This window comes from Colossoma macropomum, unplaced genomic scaffold (genome assembly GCF_904425465.1).
Source record: "Colossoma macropomum unplaced genomic scaffold, Colossoma_macropomum, whole genome shotgun sequence".
NCBI classification, from domain to species: Eukaryota; Metazoa; Chordata; class Actinopteri; order Characiformes; family Serrasalmidae; genus Colossoma; species Colossoma macropomum.
This window is the reverse complement of record NW_023494787.1, coordinates 20,242,035-20,265,152: the sequence shown is the minus strand read 5'-3', so window position 1 is coordinate 20,265,152 and position 23,118 is coordinate 20,242,035. Positions and strand designations below refer to the sequence as shown.

At 38.8% G+C, this 23,118-nt stretch overlaps 1 protein-coding gene across 1 annotated transcript in view; it reads right to left on the bottom strand.

Moving 5' to 3' along the window:
* Positions 1–23,118, bottom strand: part of csmd2 (CUB and Sushi multiple domains 2) — a 182,251-nt gene that overhangs the window by 137,901 nt on the left and 21,232 nt on the right. Inside the window, 10 exon segments of the mRNA XM_036566374.1 lie at positions 1,235–1,391; positions 3,288–3,457; positions 4,274–4,462; positions 5,519–5,734; positions 6,268–6,384; positions 6,715–6,885; positions 8,916–9,115; positions 11,188–11,326; positions 13,681–13,875; positions 18,263–18,589. Of these exon segments, the coding sequence (XP_036422267.1) occupies positions 1,235–1,391; positions 3,288–3,457; positions 4,274–4,462; positions 5,519–5,734; positions 6,268–6,384; positions 6,715–6,885; positions 8,916–9,115; positions 11,188–11,326; positions 13,681–13,875; positions 18,263–18,589 (1,881 nt within the window).

Genomic DNA, 23,118 nt, shown 5'->3' with positions numbered 1-23,118 from the left:
ACAGAGAGAGAGAGAGAGAGAGAGAGAGAGAGAGAGAGAGAGTAGTAAAAGGAGAAAAAGAAAGAAAAGTAAAAGACAGAGAAAAAGAGCAAAGAGAGAAAGAGAACATAGAAAAAAGAAAGAGAGAAAAGAGAAAAAGAGCAAAAGGAAAAAGGACAAAGAGAGAGAGAGATAGAAAAAGCAAAAGGAGAAAAAGCAAGAAAGAAAAAGGAGAAAAACAGAGAGAGCAAAGAGAGAAAGAAAACAGAAAAAGAAAGAAAAGAGAAAAAAGAGCAAGAAAGATAAAAAGAAAAGAAAGAAAGAGAGAGACAGACAGACAGACAGAAAAAGATGGTGGGAGAGACAGAGCAAGGAGAAAGAGAAAATAGAAAAAAGAAAGAGGTGCAAGAAAAATGAACAAAAAAGGAGAGAGATAGAGTGAGAGAGAGAGAGAAAGACAGACAGACAGACAGAGCAAACGAGGAGAAAGACAGAGTGAGAGAGACAGAGAGCAAAGAGAGAAAAAGTAAGAGTGAGAAATAGTGAGAAACAAAGACAGAGGGACAGAAAAATAGAAAAAAGAAAGAGAAAAATGGAAAAGAAAAAAAGGAGAGAGAGAAAAGTGATAGAAAGACAGCATGAAAGATAAATATGAGACAGAGAAAAAAAGGGACAGAGATTAGAGAGAGAGAGAGCGAAAGAAAGAGAGAGAGAGAGAGAGAAAGAGAGAGAGAGAGAAAGAGAGAGGGAGAGAGTCAGTCAGTTAGGGTTCTACCTGAAACACGGGTTCCATGCCGCCTCACAGGAGTCATTATAGTAAGGCATTGTGTGGAGATTAAACTCGTTATAGGAACAGTGAAGAAAAAAAGAGAATTGAAAAAGAGCTGTTCACAACAAAGTCACACACACAGGGATCCACTCATGTGGAATATGTGCGGGGGCCTCTATTATTCATGCCCACCTGAGGTTGCTATGGAGAGAGCTGGTAAGAGCTTGAATGGAGGTGTGCACCTACGGCCATGTGTGCATCTTACATGATCCTGCTGCTGTGATGGAAGCCGCGCGTTTGTGTGTGTGTTTTAGGCCTTTTATTTCAAAAATGAAATGAGTTCAAAAGGCTGTGCATGAAGCCCTGACCCTCATGTAATGTTGCATAATCGAAAGGCTATGAAAGAACAGACCCTCGCAGCTGGGTGATGAAATCTGCCTGGTGTTGCGCTGAAAGAATGATCCAGAGCACACAGCTGCTACTCACTGGTGAAGTGAAGCTCAAAGCCTTTGCTGGTGTTCTCACTGTTACTGATAAACTCCATGAACATAGTGCTGGACGTGCTGTTCAGAGTCACCTCCATCAGCTCTGTACCGGTGAAGACGCCCAGCAAGCGGGCACCGTTACTGTTGCCATCGTACACCTGTAACACAAACACAGAGCTTATATTAGGGATGTCACAAACAGATTATATTGCCCTGATCCCAGTCTGAGGAATGTAAAGACAACATGAACTGGAAATCATAGTGCATTTTCCTTCTTTACTGTGAGGTACAGTACTGTGGCTAAAGTTTTAGGCACCTGAGAAAATTAGTTTTAAAAACTATTTATGAGAGCAATAAGTGTTTATTTGCTCCTTGAGGAAGTCCAGTATTATTTGTACTTATCATCCAATACCTGGTTTGGCGAATGAGTGCTTTATTATGTCAAATGAGGAGTGCTGGTGACAGAATTTAATAGATACATGCAATAGATGGGGACACTGGGGAGAAATCTGGAACCAAACTTTGTTCTTCTAACCAGCTCTCAAGATACCAACTACTTTTTTGCAAATAAGACACTCTTGTTCATTGTTACTGTGTTAACTGCTATTTGCATTTATTCTAATATTCTACAGTCTTTATACAAGTAACAACACAGTTACTGCTGAAATTAGTGATTTTAAACAATCTATTTAGGTGCCTGACCTGTCTAGGGTGTATCCAGTTTTCCGCCCAACGACCGCTGGGGTAGGTTCTAGCCCCCCTCCATGGCCCAGAAGGATAAGCGGTTTAGAAGATGTGTGTGTTTAGGTACCTAAGACTATTGCACATTGCTGTATTTCCAGGTACATCACAGTATTAGAGGGGGTTGCTGAGCTAGCATGGTGGAATGAATAGGGGTGATGGGAGGAGGTGAAATACATTATTGTGTAAAATATTTTTTTCACCCACTGGTGCACAATGATGAAATCAAAAATGAGACGTTTTAGAGAGAAGCCACAGTCATTACACTTTCATGGAAGATTACAGAAAAATAAGGATTTTAATTTTTGAACGGTAAGATGAAGCGTTAATGTCAAGTTGATTTTAAAATCTAGTGTCTGCCTAGACTGTGATTTGTATTTTTGTAAATAAGCCTCATACAGTAGGAGGAACTTAAAGAACATTAACATTAGTAAAACCAGTGCAATTAAGGTAAAACATGATAGGCTGTAGCTAAGCCACTTTAAAATCACTTCATTTATTATGTGCATAGTGTGACACTCTAAACCCATATGTTTTGTAGACTGTTTATTTTCAAATGACAATTTTTATGGTGTCTTAAATACATTACATATTTCAAGTTCACCTAATATGCATAACCGGGCAGTTTCTAAACATTTGGGGGGCAACATCTTACTTAGGGATCCCCACCGACCTCATTTATTTTATTTTGCATTAAAGACTGAAAAAGAATTAATACTTTTAAAAATACTTGCTAAGGTAAACATTAACTATAAACCATGCAAACAGAATCTTTAAACTACTGAAGCGCCAACAGAAAGAGAAAAGAAATAGACAATAAATAAAACAAATAAAATAAAAATATACATATGGAAGAAAAGCCATCACCAAAGACTCTGAACAAAAAAGAATGTCCTTAATGCATAAAGTCACTACTCCTTAGTTTCGGGTTTGAAAGTGCAGGTACTCTTACTGCTAAGCATGTAATGTTTGTGCGCTCACATTTTACAAGTGTCTGTTTTCATAGCTTCACACTGCAGATGTTTAAAGCACTTATTAACCTCTGAGAACATGCCACAGCAGTAGATAATGTCTGTGTGGCACCTCTACAATAGTGTTGTAAATAGAGTGCAATGGGAAAAAATAACATTAACAACGGATCAGACTTATTATAGCCAATGCCAGTTCATTAAAATACGCCTGAATTGGCTCTGACACTATTCTGACATCTCTGACCCATGTATGTTTATGTCAGTATCTTTTAGGTCCATACATTGGTACACAATTCCATACAACAAATTTACAGAACCCCCCTCATAAAATATACACCATACCATCAGCATGTCATCCTCCTCCAGGCGGAAGTCTCTAGCCCGGAGCTGGATGCCCTTGCCAGGCTGTGTCTGGATGGAGTAGATGCACTCGTGATTGTTGCCATAGTAACCGGGGTAGTTTGGTGAGAGGAGGACTCCTTGTTTCCCCGTCACGGAGGAGCCGCACTCAGCTGGACAGAAGAGAGGTCAAATGATACATGACCCCTACCTGGGATATGACCCCCCACTAACACATCCAAACACTCATGCAGCAGACTCACGCTGGGAGAGGGGGGAACTGATTAAACATGGCTAGAGTCGTGCACTATTTTTTTTGAATATTTACATAAACAAGTGCATCAACAAATTTGTCCTTATCTCCCTGACTGGTACCAAACAGGATATTCTGATTAACATTTGCCATTTGCTAGTTTTTACTTTTTTTCCCTAACCTAAATAATCCCTTGCGTACCCCTTGTGTACGAGGCAGAAGAACTGACTAAACTCTTACTTATTAGGAAATCACTTGACCTAGTTTCACGAGAAATATAAACAAATAAACAGAAACCGTCAGCCAGACGTTGCCAAAATATATAAAATGTAATTACTTGCTTCAACTGAAATGTCAAAATCACAACATAAACCAATTACTTTCTAAGTTTAGCACTGCCAGCCATTCTGCCACTGAATAATTAGGGGAAATCTGGCCTCCGAGATATTTCACAGTTTTATTGATACAGATTATGTTATTTGTCACAAATGGAATTTGGCTTTCTTTTCCGCTGTATTTTGGAAAGATGGGTTCAACAGTTTTCCAGCAGTTTTACATCATGCACTGGCTTAGTATAAACCTCCACCTCCAGATGATTAGTCTGCGCGTGCGCATGTATAAATATGGTGCACCTGATTTCCCCTGCGTTCTAATCAGTGAACAGTGCTGCTGGGGGAGGGGAAGTGTACAATATAAATAGTGAACAAAGCAAAATAAAAAGCATGTGACCACCTACCAACACACCTTGGGAGAGGGGAACTCCAGACCCGCCGCCGCCCCCCTAAACACACCACCCTCGCTGGCCCCTCCAACCGGTACCCAGGGAAGCAGGAGAAGATGAGCGCGTCCCCCACCCCGAACTGCAGCCCTTTACGGGTGCTGAAAGGAGGCACGCCAGGGTCCTCACACGGCTCTAGATCATACTCTAAACAGAGGCAGAAGAGAATGGGCACCATCTGAAACCACTGTTTTGTCCCTTTGGGATGCACATCTGGATATTTTTTTAAAACAAAGTAGCGCAGTGGGTTCCAGCTCTGGTCCTGGTGGGCTGAAATACAGCACTGTTTGATTTGTCTGCTCAAACACTGTTTACTCAAAAAACTGATGATTAACTGATAATTAAAACTGATAGTTAACTAATAATTGACTGATATTAATGGATAATTAAAACTGATAATTAACTGCTAGGTTTAATCAGTTGCGTTTGAGAAGAAAAATCACAAAAGTCTTAATCAGAGTATTTTGACCTACAATATCTAGGGTATCACAAGAGCAAAGAAGAAAAAAAATTGTGAAGAATTGTCAACATTGCAGGCAATATTATAAAGAAACTCCAGACACAGTTGCCTGAAGGAAATATTTAAAGGGCCTCATGGAAGACTTTATTTTCCTTGATTTTTTTTATAATAAAAGAGTGTGATGAAGTATGTAAACATTGTAAAAATGTACCATTCACTTACCAGTCCATACAAAACAAAGCTACAAAATCAGCCCTTTTTGAATTCACTGGTTTTGTGATGTCACAAAAATCACAGCAGTTTAGCCCCACCCACTCAGACTGAAGCTGTAAGGAGTAATTAGCATGGACTGCTTTTCTTTTTTTTTTTACTGTGCTGGATTTACCCAAACGGCTAATTTTCATTTGGAGGTTGATGTTAATATTAAAATGATAAATGCTGGTATATAAAGACACACAAAAGATCTTCAAGAGTCCTCATATGCACTTTTAAGTGAATTTGTCAAGGCTGTTTGAGAGGAATAACAATATAAAAAGAACTGCTTTATTCCCCAAGTGATTTTGGAAGATTTAATTTAAACTTATTTATTCATCCCATTGCTACAATCACTTCCCTTAATAACTGTTTTTTTCTTGTTGTTTTTCTTTCTAAACTGTGTGGGACTAAGTCTTCAGCTTCAGGACTGAAGCTGCATACCTTGTTTAGGTAGACTGCTGAAATGAGAGTTATTAGGATCTCCATACCTGAGAAGGTGATGTTGAAGCCCTCGTAAGAGACAGAGAAGTCAGAGAGGAATCGGATCTGAGCAGTGTAGTTCCCAAACAGACCAGCACTGAGAGGAGGGGGCAGAGTAGAGCCGGTCAGTCTCCACAGTGGCTGAGAGAAACTACCATTCTCTGTCACCAGCAGATAGTCATGAGGACTTTCCAGATGAAACGTGTGGAATGTAAACTGGACACCTGGCAGATGAAGAAGGCAAAGGAACCAGTTAGAAAGGATATATCTATCTAGTACCTTTTATTCTGAGTGCTTTTTAGTACAAGTAACTTGTGTTATTTACATGTTCATATTATGAATATCTAAACCTTGTAACTCATTTTTTGCTAGTTTTTGATTTCCATTATACACTATTTGAAACCACCATGGCCGTCAAAAATAAAAATCTTATCACTTTAACTTACATTAAAAGTTAAGAATAAATTCACCTTCTTTTGAAAAGTTGCCATTTACAACGTTTTGTTATGACAGTGACATGTTACATTACCATGTGTATGCATCTGTACTACTGCCAGTGCAGATGAATGACAGCAGACCTGTTTATTCTTTGATTTTCAGCCTTAAGTGGTCATTGTAGTTAATAAACAAGCTATTCTGAATATCCATAATGTCTGTGCTGTGTGTGTCCTCTGATTACTTCACACACCACAGCAACTTAAAAACAATTTTCTTCCAGGATAATAAGTGCGAACTGCAAAAAGTTAAGCCCATTTACCTTTGCCATGTGAGGTCTCAATCATCCAGGTGCAGTTGAGGTTGTGGGGGTAGAAGTCTGGAAAGCCGGGCGACAGAATGGTGCCAGAGTTTCCCTGAATAAACCCACCGCAGAGAGCTGGGGAAAGGGGAGTATTTGTTAAAACATAGCACCTCCCACTGTTTTCACAATGCACTTAAACTGAGTTTACAAGAGGTGCCCTTCTGAAGGACATAAACATATGGAGGCAAATTATTCCTATCATTACCCAAAGGGAAAAATCAATAATGGCCCTAAGTATAAAAGCATTTATGGTGGAATAAGAGCACAGGGTGGAAAGGGTAGCGCCAATCCGTAAAAGACCCTTCCAGTCTGGAAGCAATGACGCCGCTAGGATAAATGACCTGTCTCTAATTTGTCCTTTTTCTCCAAGAGTAGCTATTTTATATAGGCAGAGCTGGGCCATACCATCGCAGCTGGGGAGGGGCCGATTCCACTGGAAGTTCGGTTCGCATTCCAGAGGCTCAGGGTCACTCAGTGTGTATCCTGCTTCACAACTAAACGTCACTAGCGCCCCCACGTAAAAGTCGTTGCCGTGCCGTTGGCCATTGACCGGGATCCCAGGGTCAACACAGTGGTCTGACTGCAGCTGCAAGGCTTTAGAAGAGATTTCACAAACAACATTACTCAAATGCGTATAAACAAACAGCTATTATTTTCTGCTGTTAGTGAATAAATTAAGTGAGAAAAAGCAAAGCTAGTCTTACATCAAACCGCACTGTGTTAAAATACAATGTGAACTGTGATCATAAATACATTACCAAACAAAAGTTGGGGATACCTTGACAGCCATTGACATTTTCTGAGTAATGATTGATTTTCACTGATGCTTTTCAATTAAATAAGATAAAAAGCTCTTTTTGTTAATATAAAACATCTATTTGCTAATACTTGGGGTAAATTTTGCAGCACTCAGCTTCATGGTCCTCAACGCATTGCTCTTGGTATGAAGAGCAAGTATCGATTCAACATTTTTTTCTTTCTCCAAAACATTATAGAAAGCATATATTGAACATCTTTTACTCTAAAGGAGGTTAAATACCTGAAACGTTGAGTGCAGCTGAGTGCTAACAGCGCCAGGGGATAAAATGTGTTAGGTATGTCATTATTCCCAGTGCAGTGCTTTTGTATGTTTTTCTTTCAGTTTTGCAGTTTTTGCATAGGCAATGGATCTAAACAGCCTTCTAATGAAATATACCTTTACTATGTTAAGTTATTGCAAGTTGACAAAAAAAACATGCTTATTTATTAAAACTATAGACTGTCAATGTTAACGCATCCATGTGTTAAATTATTAAGGCCACTAGTTTTTAAATGCTAATTAAGAAAGGCTCATACAGCATTTTACAAGCTTTGAACACTTGGTGGCATTTCTGAACAAGTACTTGAAAAGACAATATTTGAAGCAGTTTTAATTGTCTGTCTGACTAGACAGGTACACTTCCATTTTAATCCAATTTAATTTCTTTTCAGTCCACACTGGCTGCGCCATACACTAGCCCTTCTGACCTTTTTTGTGTCCAGTCTATTATTAAGTGTATATAATATAAACTCCATAGAGATTAAGCTACATCATATACTCATTTTGTAGCATTTTATAGTGTTATAAACTCTATACAACATATTTTATATATTTATTTTATATATCTTTAAAATAATAATTTACTAATATGTGATTAAAATGTGCTTCTGTGCTGTACTGACGTGTGATGGCTAATCTTCTATCATACCTACAGTGTTAAAGATCTTGTGCTTGTGATTTTGTCGTAATAAATTGATCTCTTGATTAATCATGACTAACAACACAAAATAATGTGATTAATCGCATAAATTTATTTTAATCATTTGAAAGCCCTATTAAAACACACTTTTGACAGGTGGTGTATACCATAGCAGACCTCTGTTCTGCAAGATATGGAGTGTGGTCCCAATCGACACATGCAAAACCCTTCTTCTTGTATCTTTCTAGTGCCACTGCTCTCATATAAGCTTATGTCTCAAATAACATCTACAGCACTTTCTGCTTGTACTGCTGTTGCTTTCAATAACTTCACCCAAGCTGGGATTTATGGAGTGACAAAGAGAAAAGGTTAACTCCACAAGAGTCACACATATAAAACACCAGTCGACATTTAAACTCCAAACACAATGCAGCTTTAGTGTGCGCTCGTGTATGCGGTGTGCGCCTCTGTGCGTATATTCCCGGGCTGCATTTGCATGTGCGTGCAGGCGTGAGCACCTGCAGATCACTAGAATTAAAACAATCACCATCCTATTATTTCATAATTATAACCCCTGACTGAAATCATTGCATAGTAACACTACAGCATGTGGTGATCATTTTTAATGATACCTTAATATTTCCTTTCATTTAGCCCTTGATAGTAGGCACTAAGAAATTCTCCACTTTAATTAGTAGCCTCCGATAACACACTGATACGTATCATGGAGGAGATAATATCATACTTCATCTAAGTATCATTAATTGAACAGAAATGATTTAGATGAAATAAACAGCAAAAGAACTCATGCGTCGTGGGAAAAAAAGAAAAAGGACTAAGAAGAAAAAAAACACTAAGTGCCTGCAACATATAATCATTTGGCTGAACAAAAGTCCATACTTTCATATCTGATGCGAAAGCCGATGTCTGAATGGCTCTTGTCAGTGGAGAAGAGCAGGTACAGGAAGTTGGAGGTGCTGATGAGGAACTGCGGCACTTGGGTACCTTGGTAACTACCAATCAGAGGCGAGGAGGGATAGCGCCCGTCCCGCACCTCCAGAACATCGTAATTCACCTCCGTTCGGAACCTGTGGATGAACACAGAAGCATAGAAGAGTGCAACAGCCACAAAGAAGGAGGCTAAATGCTTTTTTGAGGGGGTGTAGGGACCATGGACAGCTCCATCACAAGAGGCAGACTCGGTGCAGCTGCTATACCTTATTTACAGCTACAGTAGAGGGGGAAACATCACTCAAGCTGTGAGCCAAGCACGCTCAGACACGGAGCAGACTGCGTGTCCTGCAGCAGTGTGCTGAAGCCTGCTGCTCGCCACGTTCCGGCGCAGGCGGAGCACAGAAGTTTCAGCTCCGGGCCTGAGCAGCCTGCTTTCTGATGAATAAGTAATCGAGAGAGGCACATGCGCACACGCTGATGTACAGTACTGTGCAAAAGTCTAAGGCCACCTGAGAAAATTAGATCTAAAGCTGTTTATGCAGTAAATGATTATTTGCTTGGCCTTTAGAATAAATACAAAAAGTCTTTAATACAATAAATTAAAATTTGAGTCCGTCAGTGTTAACTGTTTACACATCTCTGCTTTATGTTTTCTATCGCTATATAAAGGTAGCATGCTAACACTGGAGCTGATCAGCGCAGTGTTATATACTGAGGAAGACTCGTCATCTTTCAGCAAACTTTAATGAAACACTACAAATGATGGTGTGTGTATGAGTACGCTGATATTTATCTTTACACCAAATGCTTTTAAATGCATAATCCTGTTTATTCTGACTTAATTTATCAAGCAAATTGTCACCACCCAAATAAAGAAAAACTTAACATTGTTTTGTAACATTATTTATGGTTAGATATCATTTTAACCCCTTAAATGTCCAGGGCTCATCGGTAGGCCCTAAGTTTTACTAAACACTTTCACCTATGAACGGCTCAGCTAGTTTGCCCTGCAGTCCATGTAGTTACTGAATAATAAGCCTTAGTATAAAAATAATGCTGGGATATTAAGGGGTTTAAATCAGTGTTAGCGAATACAGTAATCTAGTTAAAGAATGACTTTGAGCAAACATGGGTAATGCAATGGATGTTAACAGTTTTGACATTAATCTGTGGGCATGGTCTTCTAAACAGTTCAATCCAAAACTTTTTCAGCATTGAGAAGACCTTTTCACCATCTCAGCCTAATAATTTGGATGACTTTACTGCTTCCACCGCTTTCACTGCAGGTTTGTTCTGAGGACTTTTATTAGAAACTTTTATTTGCTTGATGGCTGAGAGGTACTTTAACCATGTTTTTGCAAACAGTCAGTTCTTGTGCAATTAATCACTATGGTCAAAACTTTTTTGAAAACCAAAAAAAAAAAATGTTTGTTACTTTGTAAATTCTTGTTACTAGCGCTTCAATGTCTAATTGGATTTATTCTAGTGTTATATAGTGTTTTTACAAGCAAAAATTTACTTTCTCTCAAGAATACACATACAATCTTTGACTTTTGCACAGTATTGCTTGCTTATGTGGGTGCAGTAGCTTAGGGTTGCCATTCATTCCTCTCCTCAGCATGTTTAAACAGGGGTCTGGGGGAAGGGGCACACTCCATTGGGAGTTTACACCAGTTCCGCTGTGATGAGATCAGTTCATATAACTACATCAATCTGTCCATCATAACATCATATTATGTTAGCAGAAGCTGCCAGCGCGTTTGCTCTCACACTAATCAGTGATATGAATAAAATGTGCCATTTCTGAGAGAATCTGGCCAAATGGAGCAGAACGACATGTTTTATTGATGCTACATAAAATCAAAGAGCAACAAACATTTTTGTTATATTCATTTTTCATGTAGATCAGACAATCATGTTAACGGCAGTGATAACTTAAAACTGTCCAAGTGTACACAAGTGTAGTCTGTGCACTGTTAATCTGGGGAACTGCAATCCTCTGCAGCCGACTTGGAGGATCCTGCCCACTCACTATGTATGCAGGCCATGTCTGCAGCATATATAATGGGACAATATTGTTTAAAAGAAAACATATGACATCTATAAGATTATTTAACATTAATACATTTATGACTAATTGATGTCATTGTTGAATAAGTTACTCTTTTAGTCTGAAGCTACACTAGAAAGCTTTAAAGAAGCTCACTTGTCAAAGATGATCTTGATGGGGTATCCAGGTGGAGCCTCGATAATCCACTCACAGTTGAGGGCTTCTTTATAGAGCTCAGGCCACCCTGGGGACAGGATGATGCCACTGGGGGCTTTCAGGTCTCCACCGCATGGAGCTGAGGAACGAACAATGGGTCAGCAATGACAGATTCCAGACCAAACTGTTTCTTCACATATTAACCTTCAATAATCTTTAGGAATTACTACAGTAACTTTTCCAGTTCCCTACAGACTTTGCATGTAAAGTGTGGCAGATAAGAGACGCCATCTTAATGTGATTGACATCACCTAGCATAACCTCTCAGGCAGCTTTTGTCTGCCTCACTGAGCCAGATCCCCACGGGCTGGCTCCTTAGGGCCTTTACTGAGGATGATCTTATAAAACAATCCAGGCTGTTTATACATACATATGCAGTCCCAAAAACTGCAAGAGATTGATCAATTCCAACTCTGTTCCATAAATTTAAATCAGTGTATTAGTATTCAAGTGAGTTTATCATGTTCTTTTGCAGCTTTAGTTGTTTTTCAACAGCAGGGTTAATGTAGCAAGCCTTAAAAGTTTGAAAATAACTTTGGAAAGCTATAATTACTAAGTGATCAAACCAACAGGTGTTTTGTCATTGAGTGTGTTGTTGTGTTCGAGCATGTGTGTGATTCTGCATGCATGAAAATGCAGTTGTACACAGCTGTGGCAAAAATCTCTGGTCCTGTTTAGATCTGGTTGTTACATTACATATGGATACAGTATACTTATGTATATTTATGAGGTTGCCAGCCTTATCATGCCAATTCAGTGTGCAGCAGTGTTAGCATGAGGCAAAATTCGTGTCCTTAACAACCTCATAATTTAGGAGAACAATGGGTTTTGGATTTGGAACCTTTTTTGAACCACAGCATGACAGCATTGACTTTCAAAAATCTCATTAATTTTTACCACAGAAAAATTTAGGCTCAATCTGAATTGGTCAATTGGTTGTTTAAATGAGCTGTTTTGCATATTACGGAGCATATATTATATATATATATATATATATAAATCACATTAAATGCGCAGGTCTAAACAGGGTCTCTGTGTCTTTAAGGTAGATGATATCATCAAATGACTTGAGCACACTGAAGGGCATCTATGAATAACACAATACATAATAAATGGCAGAAAATGATTTATCATCGCCACACTGGTGGATTTTATTAAATAAGGACACATGTTTTAATAACGAGACAGTTTGCATCGCATAAAACAAAAAGCATTAAAAAAATGGGGCAGGGATTCTCTATAAAAAACGCATTCCTCGAATATTTCATTAGAGTTGTATAAAATGTGGCAAACGGGATATTTTGTATGCTCTCACAGTCTTAACACCTCTCAGCAGACGGAGAATCCTAAATAAAGTTTTCATGGCTGGATTTACACGGCATATATTTCATCCCCATATGCACATCCGGGAGACAACATTTCTCAAGGGTTCCTGCTGCTCTGACATTTAGGTTGCAAGCAAGAATCTTGTTTATGCGGGTGTATCTGAGTATACTTAATGAAAAAAAATGTAGGGAGCGTCATGAGGCTTCAGCGGTACGCTAAACATTGTATTCAGAGGGCAGATTGTGCAGTTCTTTATGTCTGCAGATGTACCAGGAAATACTAGGGTATTACAAAGTTACAGAGGATAAAATTTAAATTATTACTTGTCATCATTAATTATTACTTATCATTTAATTACACTGTAATATCAACAGTTATTGCATGTAGAACTAGTATACAAGTATATGTGCCAAATTGAGTTTACCCAAAAAATGCAATATATATACTTTTTTGAATATGGTGTTGATGGACATTGTCTCACAATGCCATGTGAAGTGGAAAGGAATGAGCTACTCATAGCTGGAAATGTTTGAAAACATGGACGTTGCTGGGATTTACTAGCTAGCTAATGGGATTAAGCTGAAACTTAAGTACAAGATCCTCTGCTAGACATAATGATAAACAAAAAATAAATTAATAAATCCACTTTATTTAAGGCGCAGGCATAATGTAATGTTGGCACAACAACAACAACATCACTGCAAATTGATGCAGTACATTAATAATCTGCATGAAAGTGCCAATGGACTCCTTTTAAAATATTATACCAAGTAATTTTCATGATGTAAAGCTCAGATCACGTAATCTACTATTGATTTTTAGCAAGATGATGAGTGATGCTCAGTCACGCTGACATTGAGCAACAGTGGAAGTCAACGACTGATGGCGAGTGCCGACACTGGTGCTGGCAGCAGTGTGTACATCTTCACTGAAAACAATGGCATCAAATTTTTGGATGCTACGTGTCAGCCGCCTCACACGTCTGGTATGTGGTAGCTTTTAGATTAGTACATAGTTTATATCTTGTAGCTTTACTGTTTACAACTGGGACAGAGCACTTGACTATGGCTCACTGTCCATTTCTGTTTGATTTTAACAAATACCAACCTTCACAGCGTGGCACAGCATTGTCCCATACCACGTTGCCGTCTTTGAGGATGCAGGAGATGGTCTGAGAGCCATGGGTCTTCACAAAGCCTTCCTCACACAGGAAGGAGATGGAGCTGCCGAGTTGAAGGCTCTCCCCAAAGCGCTTTCCATTGACAGGCACGCCAGGGTCGGGGCACTCATTGTGCCGAAACGCTGGAAAAGAGAGAGCAGACCAAAACAGCTTAGCTGTGACATGTAAATAATGCAAAGGCCAACTTTATGAAAAACATATATATATATATATATTATATATATATATATATATATATTATATATATATATATATTTCATTGGGGAACCCTCAGGGCCTTACAGGGCTTAAGAGATATCAGTTTTACAGTTTTATTTAAAAGAATCATTATGTGTGCTGTTATTACAGTACTACCTCTTATTTTTTTATAGAATTTTTGTTCAGTTTTGGTTGGAAACAAAAAGGCCCAATGAAAAAATCCGAATTTTTTTCTGTGTTATCTAGGTAGGTATGGGCTAGTGAGCTCCCCCACTGGTTAGGCCTTCAGAAGCTGAACCGAAGGCCTTACATGTTGAGCACACTGGTCCAAGATCATTTTTGAGATTAATTTGTGAGATCATTTTTGTGAAGTAGAGTGATGGTAGTTTATATTATTGACATTTTTCATCAACACGACACCAGTCATACTCCCTTGTCATTACAAGGTAAAACAGAAGGCGACTGTGTGTTGAGCTGTGCCAAAAGGAGTTTCTGTCAGTGTGCAGCAGCATTTAGAAAAGCAAGACTTCATTACATTTTATTTGAATCAACATTATGGGGTTATTATCTATTTACACCACGAAGTGTTGACACATGTAAATCCTGCTAATCAAACTGTTTAATTTTTGTGAATATGGTAAGACTGCATACTCTCTGTACCTAGTTTCTAGTATGACCCCTCCCCCCACTCTTTCAGATCCAATCTGCACCCCGATTAGCCTCCAAGAAGAATATGAAGTGACAGAATAATCAACCGTGATTATTCGGCAACTTCTCTTTATACCTTTAAATGAGCCGTGTGTGTTACTGCGTTTACAGATATATGTAAACATAACAGAGCTGACTTGCTGCCCTGTTTTGTCTCATTTAAAAAGCAGTCTAGGCCTAGTTTCCATATCCAGACTGTATGGATGGCATGTTTTAAAACTTTAACACTGTTTACACATTACATTGATCTCTTATTTAAAAATGGAGTAAATTTGGTTCTCCATGATATGGGCCCTATGATCCTTAAATAAATACATAACAAATAAACACTGTGTTTTAAGCGTACTTTTGCAAGTTGCAAATATATGTGATTAATGTGATTAATCTAAAGCAGCCAAAACATTTTCATGTGCATAATATTAGAAATCCCATGATGCTTAAACAGAAATTAAGATTACCACAGAGATGTTTTTGTTTTTCATGTGTTTTTTGACATTTACTATGGTCCAATCTGAAGACCTACCTCTAACAGTCATGGTTTGCCACTGATGTGATTATAAATAAAAGTCACAAAGTCTGGATTTTGCTTGTGGGCAGGTCAGGCTGACTAACCACCTGTCTTTGCAAAATGTAATTTTGCCTGACAAACGAATACTAATGCATGAATAAATAGTACTCATAGTAGTATTTCTACCAGCCCCAATGGCAAAAAAACACCATCACACTATGCATTGTATTCCAAAACCATTCATAAAGATGACGGAGCGATCTTGTGACTCTTTATGTAAAACCATGAAGAATGTGCTTGTAGTCAGGGCTGTACTTGCCTGCTTCTAGTGTAATAATCGACTCTTCAGCTTCTATTGTTCTGGTGTATAAAGTTCTAAGTATTATATTTAATAATCCCACAATAATGAGTGTACTGTATGAATTATTAGTAGCTGTAGAGCTACTAGGGGAGGTGATGATAGCACAGTGGTTTAAGGCTCCATTGTTAACATTGCTATCCTGAAGATTTAGAGGTTTGAATCTCAGCGCTGCCAGCAGAAAAGTGCACAGAGCCCCGGGTCTGCACACATGTGATCAAGGAGAACAGAAGTCAACAACAGCTACACACCATGATCATGTACTTTATCAAGGAGATTAATCTACACATGCTCTACCGTGAGCTCTGAAACCCTCTCTCTCTCTTTTTTGGCTATGCCTCTGCTTCAGCCAAACTCTCCATTTGGAGCACTTAAGCATGCACATTCCTTTATATTATCGATCCAGCGCCCCTCTGCATTGTACTCAGGTGGAGTTGGACCTGCTCAAAAGGTTATGATTTTGTAAAACTGCCAAATTGTTCACGGCTATGGCTTCTTAATGAATTAGACGAAAGAACTTCCTGCACGGATGGAAAACTTTTCTGCTTGTCATCTCTGTTCCACAAATAAACTAATTCATTTCACTTAGCATGCAGTATTGATTTATATGCGCCTAGAAGTTACTTGGTTGATTAGGAAACATTCGGGAAATGCTCGCTGCATGTTGATGGGACTTAAGAGAAGATAAATCGTCACTTTCAGACAGAATTGTTTCAAAAAAATAGAAAAGAAAAAAAAACTTTTATTGCTTATCACTTTCCATCTCCCTCTCGCGCCCGCTCTCTATCTTTTCCTGGGCTTCTTTCTTCCTCTCACTCTCTCTCTCTCTCTCTCTCTCTCTCTCTCTCTGTCTGTCTGTCCATTCACACCAGAGGCTCGAAATGTGCTTTTGTGATGAATCCTCACTCTGATTCGCAGCACCCAAACAGACTGTGTACCTCATCCATCACCATCACTCTATTTATTAAACTGCCAGCCAGCCCTTCAATGGAGTTTGTCGTGCTCTTAATTAACATGAGCGATGGGACTCTCCCGCCCAATCCCAAAAATGGGGTACAAGGGGAGTCATGTGACACAGGATTCGTTTTCAGCAGCTATAATTAACTGGTGCTTCGTTTCATTAGATACTCGGAACATTATTCTGTAAATGTGAATCTAAAACTTTAGTTTCACTGCTCCAGAAAGTCTGGATATCTGCCTACACTATTAAACGGCCTCTCTTTCTTGTGTTTTATTTGATTTTGAGGTCCACTTATGTTCCAAAAGCAGTCATAAATTGTTCTTACATGATCATTTTCCAACCTCTCTTTGTCCCTTAAAATTAAACTGGCTGTTTTTGTTCCTGTGCCTTAAAGACAAAGTAAGTAAATTATCTCTGCTCTGATTGGCTGCCCTGTCCTGTGTCTCAAAAAGCAGTCTAGGCTGAAACACTCCTTATAACTTCAGTATGAACGGGTGGAGTTAAACTGCTGTAAGCTGAATAGGTTGAAATCTGTGAATGTGCTGGTTTTCATGACATCACAAAGACAGCCAATTTAAAACAGGCTGTTTTTTTGTATTTTAGTTTCCATAGATTTGAGCACAAGTGAACAGCACATTTTGCATCTTTCACAATGTTTACATGCTACATCAAACGTCTTTATTTCAAAAAAGTTAGGCAAACAGGGTTTTTCATGATATGAGCCTTTTAAAATAAAGGTGCCATAAAGAATTGTTTGAAGTGATGCCACAGAAGAACCACTTTTATGGAGCCCATATCATGCTAAAAAAGCTCTCACTTTTTAAAATTTGTTTGATATAGTATGTAAACATTATTAATTTCAAAATACCTTTCACTCCACATGTCACAAAAACTGTCTAAATATAGCCATCTATATTTACATATATCCACTAGGTAAAAGTGAATGATGACTGATTTTGGTACATTACCCCACACAAACGTCATTGCTGGACCTCAGTCCAGTGGAAAAAGTGGAAAAGATTTTAAAAAATACCAAAAAAAATTCCAGCACGGGTTCTTTGAATTATCTCCACACAATGTAAATGTTCTACACCAATTAAAGTTTTTTCTAAAACTCTATGTCCAAGCAAAGAATCATTACGGAGCCTTGTATTTGTAAAAGTGCAGTCACGTGTGCTGTCCCTGCTGGGCTACACTCAGTGTGGGAAATGAAAGCGAGAAGATATCTGGATACATACAAAGACTTTAAGATATGCTGAGTAGGAACAGAGAGTGCTGAAACCACAACGATGCTTCTTTGGGAAATGAGAAAAAAAAATCAGGCAGACATCTTTTGATCTTAAAATAACAAACAAAAAACTCTCAAATGCCTCCTAGCTCCGGCTGTATGAACACAATCACTAAAAGGTTTTGAGGGCAAGATTTTAGAGGATGTCTTTTATCGTGCCTGGCTGAAAAAGCTGAAAACACAAAAGTACATTCTTTTCAAAAATGAGCACATGCATGAAACAAAAGAGGATAATATGTTTGTGACATGAATATGAATAAAGGAGATTGACAGAAAGAGTCGAGAGTTTTTAATAGTGCCCTGAATCAGAATTTGGTCCATTATAATAAAGACCAAAGAAACGATTCATGCTGCTCACAATTATGCCAATTATACACAAAAGTTGTTCTTATTAAAGTTTACAATAGCAAAAACTTTCCAACAAACACAAGAAACAATGGTTTCTTCAGAGAAACTGCAGTAAAAACTAAAAAAGGCAGAAAGCTTACTGGTGAAGGTGATGTTGAAGCCACGGTCTGTGTACGTGTGGTCTGTGAGAAACTCTAGTCGTGCCACATGCCCGCTGGTGGTGATGGGTGAGGGCAGCACGTCACCAGAAAAAGTGCCCAAAATGGGCGACTCGGCCTTGCCCCCATCTTTGATGGACAGGAAGTCGAACTGTTTCTCCATGCTCAGGTCGTTGAAGGCCAGGTTGATGCGGCTCTCCGGCTTAGCGATGATCAGCCACACGCAATGCATGTTGTTGCCGTACTCCTGAGGGTAGTTGGGTGACAGCAAGACTCCAGATGGAGTGGTGAAGTTAAAGAAGCAGGAGACTGTGAAAAGAGCAGGAGAGGACATAAGAAAGGGCGCCTAGAAATATGCACTGACAAAAGGTGACTCAGACATTGACTTAATTCATGATGCACAGCTTGGATGTTTGTTTCCAGAAACACGCATAATGTACACTTTCCATGAGGTGATGTGACAATTTTCGGCATAGCTGAAGCGCCATGTTCAGCGTGAGCTGCGCCGCGCTCCCGTAAGCATGCGCTTCACTTAAGAGGATGTCAAGTTCTGACTGCCTTTCCACAGGTAGATAAATAAGAATAATAAAAAAATACCTATAGCTGGAATGTTTTCTACTGTGTGCTGACAGCAAAACTGTCAGCTTGCTATAATATGCGTTCCCCTTTATCTGACAGCCTTCTAGATGGAGCAAAGGGCCTCATCAGACCTTGAATGCATACATCACATTATGTCAACTGTTGATTTTACCTCACAATATGCCAATTCATTCCATCTTACATAACAGTCGTTTCTCCTGCCTTCACCTTGAATCTTGCAGGGGAAAACGTGGAGAACTTTCTGAGCAAACATACGTATCTGCGAGCTTGAAAGAAAAAAAAAAAACTTCTGGAGACCTGCTAGACCTTCAGAAACCTTATGATGAGCATCAATGAGAGTTCCACCCACCAAATGGTAAATTATAAGCATGAAAGATTATGGCTCACCTTGATCTCTGGGAGAGTTAGTGAAAGCCTATTGGCATGATTTCAGTAAGTTATTTGCTCGGGCTGAGCTCAACAGCCGAGCTCCACTTACTTCTCTTATTATTCTCTTAACATCTATTCCTGTTTGCTGGTTATTAGGATTATTTTCCTTCAGAGAAGTATGTGCTCTGTTTAATAGGAACACTGGTTAAGAGCATTGAACGGGACCTCAGTAGCACTCAGCAGAGCAAGAGCATCTTTGATTTGAGTCTACATCACAAGAAACAGCTTACAATACTTATCTGAACCAATGTCTCTTTAAGAGCAAATTAAGTTGAAAGCTGGCAAGCATGTTTTCCAATAACGCAAGAAATAGCTGCTACGACTGAATAACAGGGATGTGGGGCAGCCTCAATAGAAAATCAGAGGGGTCAAACGACTAACTGAGTCCAACAAAAATTCATTCATAACTCATATTCATGGCAGATCTGAGTAATACTAATGGCCCACTACTGGCGCACTTACTACCAGCCGGTCCCGCTGCTTACAAAGTGCCAACAGAAAAGATATAAAACCATTTCCACATCAGAAATCAGTTAATATGTGGCATGATTGAGACGGTGCAAGTTTGTTAAAGGGCTTGCATCATGGAAAACCCAATATTCTGCAGGATTTTTTTTTTAAATGAAAGGCTTTAATGTACTATGTGAACACTTTTAAAGTTTCAAAGTGTACCATTTACTTCCTAATCCATACGGTCCATACAACCGCATGCAAAAGTTTGAATATCCCACAGTCAAATTACACGTTTTGTTGATTTTTATTGAATATGTTAACACATCCTCTACAGGGAACAAACTTAAATATGCCATTTGCAAAATTAGTTTAACATATGAAAAATAAGCACGAAATACAAAATGTGCAGTAACTTTAGTACATTCTCTGTAGAGGATTTATACTTATTTTAAAATCAAGAAAACATGTCATTTGACTAGGGATCCCAAACTTTTGCATAATACTGTAAATGGTAACTAAACTTCAAACAGCCAATTTACAATTATGGATTACAATTTACAATTGTTCTTGTGATGTCAAGAAAACATACGTACATGTATGAAAAAATCAAAAAGGCCTTAAAATTCATTCATTCATTCATCATCTAAATCACTTATCGTTATGGGTTGCGGGGGTGCTGGAGCCTATTCCAGCGGTCATTGGGCAGAGGGCAGGAAACACCCAGGTCACCAGTCCATCACAGTGCAGGCACACAGACATACATACACATTTGCCCACACACCTAGGGGCAATATAGTATCTCCAATTGCTCTGACTACATGTCTTTGGACTGTGGGAGGTAACCCATGCACAAACAGAGAGTTCATGCACACACATTCAACTCTACACAGAAAGGACCTTGGACGCCCGAACAAGGAATTGAACCCAGGCCCTTCTTGCTGTAAGGTGACAGCACTAATGAGAAACAGTGAATAAGAGTGCTGTTTGTGTCCTTTGCTATCCTGCATTGATTAGCTCAGACGCGTTCAAACGGCTTGAGCAGCAGCAGATAAACAGTGAAAATGTTGGCCATGTTGAATTATTTCCGCAGTCTCTGCGAGGGAAGACAAGATTAATTAATCTGTTCATACCAAGCATTAAGAACTTCTTCATTACATGTTTGATACACTTGAAAATACAACGTCCCACTCGATAGGTAGAATACAGCAAAACAACAGAAGCAAAAAAAATCCTGTAAAAAAACAGCAATGGCATTTGTAGCCACAGTTTTTCAAATGACAAAAAAACTCATAAACCACAGGGCATAGTGGTTTGTGAAGGGCATAGTATAACTAAAACATACTCAAATTAATTGCCTTGGATCAGCAACCATTCTCTGTTTTGAGGACATTGCATTTTGTGGCACATAATATAGCCTACATTAGGGGATCCCAATCCCCTGATGCTCTGTTTTTGAGTTTTCCCTACTCTACACACCTGACGCAGCCACAAGGCACCTGTTCATTAGTTAATGAGTTGAATCAGGTGTGCTTGATGAGGCAGAGTGTTGGATCACCAAGACTGAGATTAGGAACTCCTGGCCTACATACTGTAACCACTGTCATCAAAGTTTATTTTATGTAATCTGTTTTTATTTATTATTAGCTTTTTTGTTTTTGGCCACAGCCTAGTGTGTCCTGAATTTTGGTTCCGTTTCGGCCAAGACAGCCTTCACAATTTAGCCCCACCCATTCACAATAAAGTTATAAGCAGTGTTTCAGTCCAGACCTCTATTTAAATGAGGCATAAACAGTGCAGCCAATCAGAAGTCATGTACACATATATCAGTGTTAAAGGCTTAGTAACAGATACAGCCTGTTTAATTCTAAGGCATAATGTGAGGGCAGAAAATGGAAATTTAAAAACTGATTATAGCTGGTTGTGTAACATAAACTTTAAAAAAGTCACAGAGGTAGACCTAGGTAGAGAATATAATAAAATGCAACAAAAATGTAGGATATGTAGGACCTCTGCAACCAGCTGCATTCTCCAAATGTAATTCGACATACATTATTCAGTTCAGATATTTGCACTGATGTCACCACCTTTTTACCTTTTCCTCCATTACTGCCTAATTTGTTTCAAAATATGCTCCATACATTTGCATGCATACACATTGGCCTCATCATCGCTGTACCAAAATAATCTCGGGACAGCACAGTCCCTTAATGAATTTTTACTCTTCTCTCTCCCTCTCCCTCTCCCCGTCCCCAGCCTTCCACCTGTCTTAGCACATCGGTACTCATTTGCATGACCTAATTGCTGATGCTGCAATTACTGGAAAAGTATTATTCATTTATCATTAAGGAGCAAGTGCAGTGGCCTTCGGTTCAAATTAAATAGGACTGTGTAACGTGGATTAAGTGTGAGCATTTAATGCATTCATGCAGGGTGAAGAACGGCTGCTTGAAGGTCACGATTGTAACATCTCTACAGGTGTTTAAAGAAGAGAGATTTGCATTTAATTTCAGATTGTAGCTGATGACACACAGTAAACAATATATGCTGTAATTTTAACCCTTAGAAGTCAGTTTTAGCTGGCACTAACAAGAATATATCATAATTTGATGTTAACTGTATCTCACTTTTAGCTTACTGTTTTATTTTGCCGGAAAGCAATTTGTATTTGCCATTTTTTGACATCGAGACAAATAAAGTACAGACTCTAACCTGCTTATATAGAACGCAAATCTAACTGTAAGTAAATACTTGTAATTTGTAATGTTACTATGTGACCACACTCTTGAAAAACATGCCACAAAGTGTTCTTTGAGTGATACCACAGAAGGACCTATTTTGGTTTCTTAAAGAACCATGTTTAAAAAAGAGACTTATGAGTGTGAGAAATCTTTCTAAAGGTGTAAAAAACCTTCACACACTGTAAAGATTCTACACCAGCAAAGGGATTCATCCTAGAACCTTTACTTTATCTGGAGGTTCTTTAAAGTTTGAAATGTTCTTCACACACACCTTATTTACAAAAATGTTTCTCTGAAGTACCACTGATTGAAAGATTTAATAGGGAAATGAAAGTGGGTCTTCTATGGCATTGTGCAAAGATTTATGTCATTTAAAGATGCAAAGGATCAGGATCTGAGCTGATTCAGGTATCTTATAATAGATCAAGTATTGGCTATATTAAGACTGATCTAGGTCCGATTCTGCGTTTTTTGCGTTCTGCTTACTCCACGTAAACAGAGTATATACAACCTGCAGCAGTGCAGTGTGTTTTCTCAAGAAAAAGCACATACACAATGCACCCACATCGTTTTTCACTCATGAGTCTAGTTGGACACAATGGTCGAAACGGAGGCTAC